This window comes from Rhinopithecus bieti, unplaced genomic scaffold (assembly GCF_001698545.2).
Source record: "Rhinopithecus bieti isolate Rb0 unplaced genomic scaffold, ASM169854v2 scaffold_5626, whole genome shotgun sequence".
Classification (NCBI taxonomy): Eukaryota; Metazoa; Chordata; class Mammalia; order Primates; family Cercopithecidae; genus Rhinopithecus; species Rhinopithecus bieti.
The window spans coordinates 768691-778119 of NW_016805666.1; the positions used below are offsets into that span (position 1 = coordinate 768691).

Genomic DNA, 9429 nt, shown 5'->3' on the forward strand with positions numbered 1-9429 from the left:
CCATCTACTAACAAATTTACATCTCCCCATCCCTTATTTCCCCTTGGCTCCCTAAGGTATCATGGTTACCATAGCAGCCAGATGCTCATGATGCCTCCAGGGTGTGGCAAGGTGAAACTGAGCCAGTTTCCAAGTCCTCACCTCCCCATACTCTTTCCAGGCTGGGGTGAGATGGTCTGAAGCTCAACCTCTGATCAGATTCTCCACCCTGCCTTGGATCACTTAGACCCACAAACTCTGCCTCTGCAATCTCAGTTCAGGGCCTTGAAACACCTCTTCAGAGACTCCCTCCCCCCCAAGCTCTGTCTTCTGGCACCCTGCCTGGTTGCCGTGGAAACAGGTTCCACTGCGGACAAAGGAGGGAGCTGGGTCCTGCTTCCTCCTGGTCTTGTCGATGAGGATTTTTAGACCTTGGAGACTGCGCTGCCCTGCCCTGCACCTACCCTCACTCTCCGTGTTCTCACTAAGGTGGAAATTGCCCTCCCTCACTACTGACAAGACCATGTGTAAAAGCGTGACCACAGACGAGTGGAAGAAAGTCTTCTATGAGAAGATGGAGGAGGCAAAGCCGGCTGACAGCTGGGACCTCATCATAGACCCCAACCTCAAGCACAATGTGCTGAGCCCTGGTTGGAAGCAGTACGTGGAGTTGCATGCTTCAGGCAGGTGAGTAGCCCAGGAAGGTGGATCCCTGCAGGCCGCCTCTAAGTCCCTAGCTCTAGGGCACCTTCCAAGGAGAGGAAGATTACATAGGACCCATATGTTTAGCTTCAATCTCACTATTAGGCTGGCGTAGACTGGAAGCCAGAGAAAGAGTCCCTAACTGGGAACTAGGACACTTGAGTTGGATTTCACTTCTTCCACTGATCACCTGTGTTACTCTTCCTCTCTGCGTCACAATTTTTCCATCTGGAAAATAAAGACATAGAATATACTTATGAGTCCTACACACTGACATTTTACATATTTTCTATTTTAACAATCTCTTAAAAAATAGTTTAAAACCAGAGAAGAAGGGCTTGAGGCCCACTGAGGGTCAAGAGGTCTGTGCTCCGGTCCTGGGACCAGTTTAAATCTATTTAATTCAGCTTAATTTCATTTAAAATATTGAATACAAGGGATGTGCCAGAAACTGGCTCTACCGTTGGCTCCAGGGCCCTTGAGGAATTCGATTTTCTTCTTGGACCTGGCTTTCTCCATTTGCACAGTGAGAGGTCAGCCTGTGGTCCACAGAGCAGCAGGGTCAGCATCACCTGCAACTTGTTAGGAAAGCAGAATCGTGGGCCCCTTTTAGACCTGAATCAGAATCTGATTTCAAGAAGAGTTCTAGGTGATAAGTATGTAAAAACTATCTGAGATGATTTTCTAGCACTCTTGTTCACGGGTCCAGAGTGTAGGGGCTTACCTTTGGGACATAAGATGGGGAGGCTGAGTGGTGCAGCCTGGAAGTCAGAAGCAAGGCCTTCCTGCCTGCCCTGATTCAGCCAATTCACTTCAATTCAGGAAACATTACTGGGCACCTGTTATGTGCTGGGCGCCGTCTCTGCCTCTAGCTGTGTGTATGTGGATGCCTCTCTCACTCTCTTTTTCTCAGCATAAAACAAAAGATTAATTAGGTAATTTCCAGGTCCCTCCAGTTACATTTTTCAATCCAGGTTTTGTAGTCTGGTCTGAGAGGAGGAAACAGTCCCCAAAAGATGTGAGTGAACAAGAAGAGAATGAAAATGTGAAGCTCCTAGACTGGCTGACAGGAGGGGTGTCAAGGGCTGGACACTTACAGGCAGGACTCAGGAGCTTCTCGAAGACCTGGGAGTCTGTGGGGGCTGAGTGGGGAGGACTTGTGGCTGCCCCAGACCTGGGTGGGGACCTGTAATCCCCAGCTGGCCCCAGTCATGCCTGGGAGACTACAGGCCTTGGGGCTCTGGGCACAGACCGCCTCCACCATCAGGCCTTGTGATGCATTAACCCTGGCACTGGCCTGGACGCTGATAGCTAGTAATGGTGTCATTTTCTCCTGATTTGGATCTAGCCTGTTCACAGTCACGTGTTAACAGACAGAAATGTGCAGATGGATTATGTGTTTCTTATCTGGTGTGAGCAGGAAGGACTCACCTAGTGCACCATGGGCATTTTGCAGATGAGGAATAAGAATGAGGCCCAGCGCTGGGGTGGAGGGAGTTAGGCCTCTGGAAAGCACTGAGGAGGTAGAGCACTGCTGGATGCCAGGTGACATCCTGAGGAACCTGTTCTAGTCCTAGGGGCACTCACAAGGCTGAGTGGCTTCCTGGGGAAAGCTAATGAACCCAGGGCACCGGCAACACACTTCCCCCACCTCCAGGCTCTGCTGAGCCCCCATGTCCCCTCACCCCATTCCTAGGGCTGTTTCCACCACCTCCGCCCGTCTTCTATTCCTCCCTCTCCTCCCGTCTCCGCAGGTTCCACTGTTCCTGGTGCTGGCACACCTGGCAGTCACCCCACTTGGTCATCCTCTTCCACATGTTCTTGGACCGCGCCCAGCGGGCGGGCTCGGTGCGCATGCGCGTCTTCAAGCAGCTGTGCTATGAGTGCGGCTCGGCGCGGCTGGACGAGTCCAGCATGCTGGAGGAGAACATCGAGGGCCTGGTGGACAACCTCATCACCAGCCTGCGCGAGCAGTGCTACGGCGAGCGCGGCGGCCAGTACCGCATCCACGTGGCCAGCCGCCAGGACAACCGGCGTCACCGCGGAGAGTTCTGCGAGGCCTGCCAGGAGGGCATCGTGCACTGGAAGCCCAGCGAGAAGCTGCTGGAGGAGGAGGCGACCACCTACACCTTCTCCCGGGCGCCCAGCCCCACCAAGCCTCAGGACGAGACGGGCTCAGGCTGGAACTTCTGCTCTATCCCCTGGTGCTTGTTTTGGGCCACGGTCCTGCTGCTGATCATCTACCTGCAGTTCTCCTTCCGTAGCTCCGTCTAAGATTCCCTGGGTGGGCCCAGAGCCTGTCGAGGGTGCCAGTCAGCTGATGGGAGGGTAGAGGAGAGACNGTTCTTGGACCGCGCCCAGCGGGCGGGCTCGGTGCGCATGCGCGTCTTCAAGCAGCTGTGCTATGAGTGCGGCTCGACGCGGCTGGACGAGTCCAGCATGCTGGAGGAGAACATCGAGGGCCTGGTGGACAACCTCATCACCAGCCTGCGCGAGCAGTGCTACGGCGAGCGCGGCGGCCAGTACCGCATCCACGTGGCCAGCCGCCAGGACAACCGGCGTCACCGCGGAGAGTTCTGCGAGGCCTGCCAGGAGGGCATCGTGCACTGGAAGCCCAGCGAGAAGCTGCTGGAGGAGGAGGCGACCACCTACACCTTCTCCCGGGCGCCCAGCCCCACCAAGCCTCAGGACGAGACGGGCTCAGGCTGGAACTTCTGCTCTATCCCCTGGTGCTTGTTTTGGGCCACGGTCCTGCTGCTGATCATCTACCTGCAGTTCTCCTTCCGTAGCTCCGTCTAAGATTCCCTGGGTGGGCCCAGAGCCTGTCGAGGGTGCCAGTCAGCTGATGGGAGGGTAGAGGAGAGACCTGGGTTGGGAATAGTGTCAACTTCTAGCGCTGGTGATGCCACTGACTCAGTGGGGATCTTGTACAAATTATACAGTTTTTCCACCTATAAAACTTAGGGTTTGGGCAAGGTCATTGGTTTATCATAGTGAAACCCAGGACCCCAAAGTTCTGCGTAGGTGCCTCAGGGACTTTTGGATTTGGAAAGTAGGCTAAGCTAGTGGGTGTCTCCAACTCCTGGTCTAACCACCCATCCTCCAACTCCTGCCTCCTCCTCTTGCTTCGATCATATCAGCTTTACTTTAGATGGGGTTCCATTTAAAATTTTTGTAAAAAAAAAAAAAAAAAAGGTTTAACTACTTTTAAAAAGTTTGAAAATTAGAGGACTGGGTGATCTCAAAAGGGCTTTCCACAGTAATGAGCTCGACCTTGCTCTTGTTAGTCCCTCACCCCGCACCTCATGATCTCCCACATTCTCTAGCTGCAGCCTTAAATTAGCTTCTTTGCCCACCCTGTGAACCTCATCCATGATTCTGCCTTCACCATGCAGCAGAGGTTTCCCTTGAAGTGCGCGAGGTGGGAGATCAGGCTGTTCCTTCGCTGCTGGGTACACAGGATCTCTTGCTTTTGTTTCTCAGATTCCAGCTTCTTTCCACTCAGGGCAGATTCTGCCTGCCTGAAAGATGGTAGTTGGGGTGGTGTCTCATAGAGCTAGGCTTCTTACCCACTGCGTATGAACTGGCAGAGAATTTAGGGGAGATTTAGAAGACAGAGTTTTAGAAGCAAAGCACAAAATCTCTGGGAAGCATTAGAGTGGAGGGTCTTCAGAGTTCAGGGACCAAGTCTAGCGGATTCTCAGCTGATGGCCAAAATACAGGAGCAGGGGCCTGGCCTCCTGGGTTCTTTGCTGAAATTATAGTTGAATGGCTTTCCCACATTGGCCAAGCATGAGGCCTCTTGCCAAAGATCAGCTGTCCCCCTAAAGCCACAGGGATGGGGTATCTTCAGCAAGAGAGAGGGTGTTAAAGATGTAAAATGCTTTGTCCATGGGAAAGTGCACAGATATATGAGAGAACCTTACAAGGCTCTAAAATGAGATGTGATATGGCTTGAAATGGGAGGAAAGAAGATTTCTGACAGTGGGGGTCTGGAATGGAATTGGTAGGGAGAGGCAGCAGGCTGCATTTTTGAGGGGCCTCATTTATCCCATTTCTGTTAATAACTTGACTCCCTCTCCTCCTTCCCTGCACTTTTGAGGGGCCTCATTTACCCTACCTCTGTTAAAACTTTTAAAACCTTTTAAAACTTTTAAAACCTTTTACTCTCCTCTTTACTAGAAAGTCACCATCATCTGTAGTGATGGAGGAAGGCGGTTCACTTATATAAAGATGGGACACTTTAATAAAGACAATATATCTTCAAAAAGGCCTAGTAGTCATTAATGTGTGTTTGAGATTCCCCCACTGTCCCTGATCTGTAATGAGCTGTTGGTCCCCTCCATCCTGCCACCCTGTCTCCCCTTTTCTCCTTTCTGCCCCCCCTCCCCCCACCACCACATGAGGCTCTGTCTAGCTCCAGTTCTGGGCCAGTCTTGTCCACAGTCAGGAGGGATGGAGGGTAGTCATTCAGGGAATCAGCGCAAGGTCAGTTTTACTCCTATCCTGGCTCAAATGCAAGTAAGCAGCGGTGGCTTCCTTTACTTCATTCACAGAGTACTTATTTCTTCATCTAGTCTGCATATTCTGAACACTTGCTATCTAGCAAGTCCTGATTTACTTGCTAGACAGTAAGTGTTCAGAATATGCGGACTAGACGAGGAAACAAATACTGTGAGTGCAGCGGAATACAGGGTGTGTTCTCTGGTTTCTCACACATCTCTGCTTGCTACAGAAGTTTTCAGCCCGAGCTGTACTTCAGAAATTCTGGGGAGATTTTAAAGAAATATAAGTACTTAGCCTCTACCCCAGACCAATGGGATCAAAATTTGGGGGGAGTGGGACCTGAGCATCTGAATTAGAATAAAACACCCAGGTGATCGACCTGTACTGCCTGGTCTAATGCTTTCTAACTGAGGGGTAGACTTCCTTTTGCACCTAGTTTTATGAAAACTGAGCCCTGAGATCTTTCTTGATGACTTGCCCTGGATTCTTTAGGACTGGGGCTCAGCTTCCCTTTCTCTAGCTGCCCTACTCCCTCCCCAACCTGTGCTCTGGGGATTTCACCCTCCTCACACTCCCTTGCTCCTGCAGGTTTGCTGCTACAATGGCTGTGTTCTGCTCTGCGAGTCTTTGTCACTGAGCTCTAACATCCTTGCTGGGACATTCATCAAACTTGTTATAATTACTCATCCCTGCTAGGATGTAAGTTCCAAGAAGCATAGGCTCCATGGATTTCATTCACCTCTATTGAATGCATAACAAATGTTCAATAAAAATGTATTGAAGGAATAAATGAACCAATAAGCTGAGTCATCTCCAGCCATATCCTCACCTCTCTAGCATATTACGCTTGTGACAGTATTCGGAGTCTCCTTCTCACTTTACCACTCATTCTTTCTAGGTCTTGCACTTATATATCCCAAAGCAAATCAGTTTAAATTAAGGTACTTGAAGTGGGAACAGCGTTTTGTTTTTGTTTTGTTTTAAGATGATAGCATGGGGTCAGGTGAAGGACCCTGAGCCTTGCATTGGGAACTGTGGGTCCTCGTTTGATTTTAACTGGGTTCTGCTGGGACTTTAGGTGGGGGGTCATTATTCTCTCTGGGTCTCTGGATCTTAGAGGCTCTTATGATAGGAAGCATTCTGAAGTCTGTCTTTGTGCCATCCTGTTTAGCCCACATAAAGCATTTTCACACACTTTCCAATGACAAGTTCTCCAGCCTGTATTTGAGCACCCCCAGTGACAGGAGATCATTACCACCTAAGGCAGCTCATGCCATCTTTGGATAGTTCTGCCTTTTAAAGAAGACTTTTTCCTTTCAAGCCTCCCTCAAAAGGGTTTGAATTTTTTTTCACTTTCTAGTTCTAGTTCTGGTTCTTACAAGCAGGATCCCACAGGGGAGGATGTTTCACATTCCCCATGCAGATCTCTTCTCAGCACTGCAGCCAGGGCAATCCTTTTAACCTAAGTCAGATCCTGCCATTCTTGTGCTCCCTTTTTTGTTCTGTAAAAGCCAAGTCCTGCAAAGCTAAACATGATGTGGCTTCAGCCACATTACTGACATCTTCTAGTACTCTTTGCCCTCATTTCTGTAGCTACCCTGGTTTCTTTGCTGTTCCCCAAATACATAGGCATGTACCTGCCTAGGACCTTATTCTACCTGTTCCCTCTGCCTGGAATGGTCTTTCCCAAGAAATTCACTTGCCTCACTGTCTGACCTCCCTCAAGTGTTGGCTCAAGTCTCATCTTAGATGCTCTTCTCAGGCCTTCTACTTCATGCTGTCACCTGTTCCCCCACCCCACCCTCTCGCTCCTGATTTGCCTTGCGCTTACCTTAGCCTGTGTTTCTAGAAAGCAGAAGTCAAGGCAGAGGTTTATATGATAGTACTTGACTGAGGAGTGTGACCTCAGAAAACTGGAGTTAAGATAGGGGGAGCACAGCAAAGCAGGAGGGAAATCCAATGGAAGGAGGCCTTGTCAAGTTGGCCATCTCCACTGGTGAAGGGTGTTTCAGTCCCACAGAGCCATCTGAGAAGCCGAATGAAATGCATCTCCAGATCACTTGGGGGTAAAGGGGTGTCTGTCCCCTGGCTCCTGTCTTCCAATGGCTGAAGGTTGCCCCATAGGATGTTAACTTCCCTCCACTCTGGGTTGTGGTACACTAGCTGAATGAAAGCATGAATGAATACGTGCTGAAAGGGTGTCAGAAAACAAGGTTAGTGTCCTTGCTCTGACTTTCTCAAGGTCAAAGTTCCAGTTTCTGATTTTTGCAGTCCTGTTCTGGTTGTGTTTCTTTCTGAGGGTGCAGCATCTGCTCCATATCCTTTAAAAATAGCACTCTGACTTCCTTTTCCAGGAATTACCTATTCCCCATACAATATAACATGGTAGGATATCAAGGAACTCTGCACCTCCCCTCAACTCCCAAGCAAGAAGCACATGGCCTAAGAGAAGTTGGTTGGAATTTCAATGATGAGCAAAGCGATAAAACAGTAAAAACAGATGGAGCCTATCAATTCCAGTGGTGGCCCCTGGCATGACTGCAAATTGTTTCTGCTATTCGTATCCCCAGCATGGCCAAATTTTGTCCTTTGCTGCGACTTGTTCTCCACTCTTCTTTTTGATTCTGTGAACTTTCTCCATAGCTTTTCAATACTTGCCCTTTTATGCTTAAATCAGCTGCCATCTCTGTGTGTTTCAACCAAAGGACTCTGACTGATACACCAGGTCTTCTCCATTGGGTCAGCTCTGATGATGAACGCTCAGACCAGAGCTCCATCTGCCCTCTCCCTGGACCTCCAACTTTTCTGTTCTCTGTACAGAAGCACCTGCCTCAACCCCACACATGCCCTCCAAATCCTGCCTTTTCTTTTCTTTTCTTTCTTTTTTTCTTTTTTTTTGAGATGGAGTTTCGCTCTTTCACCCAGGCTGGGGTGAAGTGGTGTGATCTTGGCTCACTGCAACCTCCGACTCCCGGGTTCAAGCAATTCTCCTGCCTCAGCCTCCCGAGTAGCTGGGATTATAGGTGCCCACCACCACTCCCAGCTAATTTTTGTATATTTAGTAGAGACAGGGTTTTGCCATGTTGGCCAGGCTGGTCTCAAACTCCTGATTTTGGGTGATTCACCTGCTTTAGCTGCTCAAAGTGCTAGGATTACAGGCATGAGCCACTGCGCCTAGCCAAATCCTGCCTTTTCTCCTTCCATTTACAATAAAATGTTTCAAGGACTGTTCATAGGCTGCCTCCATGTTTACACTTCCAGTTAATTCTGCAGGCTAGCATTCACCCCATAGTGTTGCAGAAATTGTCCTCATCCAGCTCACCAGCAGGCATCTTATGGCTACATACAATCAACACGTTTAAACCTTATTTTTCTTGACCTCTCACAGGAGTTCAACACTACTAACCATCTCCAAACACTTGCTTTATTTGGTTTCAGGGACATGCACCCTCCTGATTTACCTTCAGTTTTTCTGTCTCCTTCCTCTCTTCTTCACAGGTTTCTCTGTCTCTACCTGCCTCCTGAATGTTGATATTCTTTAAGCTTCAATTCCAAGTCTTAGTCTCTTTGATCCTCTCATATTTGTCCATGTCCTCTGGCTGATTGAATCTATTCTGAGTGTTCTTTAATATCTGTATGCTAATGACTCACATATACATCTCAAGGCATGAATTTTCTCCTGGACTTCTTACATTTATGTTCTCCTTGACATCTCTGTTTGACTGTTTCACAGGCGTTTCAATGTTAACATGTCCTAACTGATTCTAAAATATGTTTTCCCTCCGGTTTTCCATAAAATTTTTTATTTTAACCAATTTTAATTGCACAATTCAGTGACATGAAGTACATTCACATTGCTGTGTAGCCATCACTGCTGTTTATCTCCAGAATCTTTTCATCAGCCCAAACTGAAACTGTCAAATCTATTTCACAGCCCCACGACAACCACCATTCAACTTTCTGTCTATGAATTTGACTATTTTACCTGGTTTACTTTAATATATAGAGAGTCATTTCTTTTCTTCCCCTCATATTTATTTCAAGCAATCACTTCATGTTTCCGGTAGCATAGTAGCCACAATATTTGTCCTTCTGCATCTGGCTTATTTCATTTAGCATAATATTTTCAAGATACGTAATATTAAAGCATTTATCACAATTTCCTTCCTTTTTAAGGTTGAATTGTATTTCCTTGAATGTATATACCACATTTTGCTTATTTATTTTGTCTTAGTCCATTTT

The 9429-nt window shown here is 48.3% G+C and overlaps 2 protein-coding genes across 2 annotated transcripts; both read left to right on the forward strand.

Annotated features, from left to right (window-relative positions):
* The first annotated feature begins 394 nt into the window (after window positions 1-394).
* On the forward strand, window positions 395-3009 carry LOC108530436 (receptor-transporting protein 1). The gene is made up of 2 exons (XM_017873375.1): window positions 395-666; window positions 2436-3009. Exons 1-2 carry the CDS (start codon window positions 395-397, stop codon window positions 2953-2955), a joined length of 792 nt encoding a protein of 263 aa, XP_017728864.1. The 3' UTR covers window positions 2956-3009.
* On the forward strand, window positions 2989-4750 carry LOC108530426 (receptor-transporting protein 1-like; the record flags this gene model as incomplete). The annotated part of the gene is made up of 1 exon (XM_017873368.1): window positions 2989-4750. A coding segment is annotated over one exon (492 nt), but the record flags the coding sequence as incomplete, so codon positions are not given.
* Between the last annotated feature and the right edge of the window lie 4679 nt (window positions 4751-9429).

Coding starts and splice junctions, on each gene's coding strand:
- LOC108530436 (XM_017873375.1), top strand. CDS start 395: ATGAGGATTTTTAGACCTTGGAGACTGCGCTGCCCTGCCCTGCACCTA. Junction 667..2,435: donor GAGTTGCATGCTTCAGGCAG/GTGAGTAGCCCA, acceptor CCGTCTCCGCAG/GTTCCACTGTTCCTGGTGCT.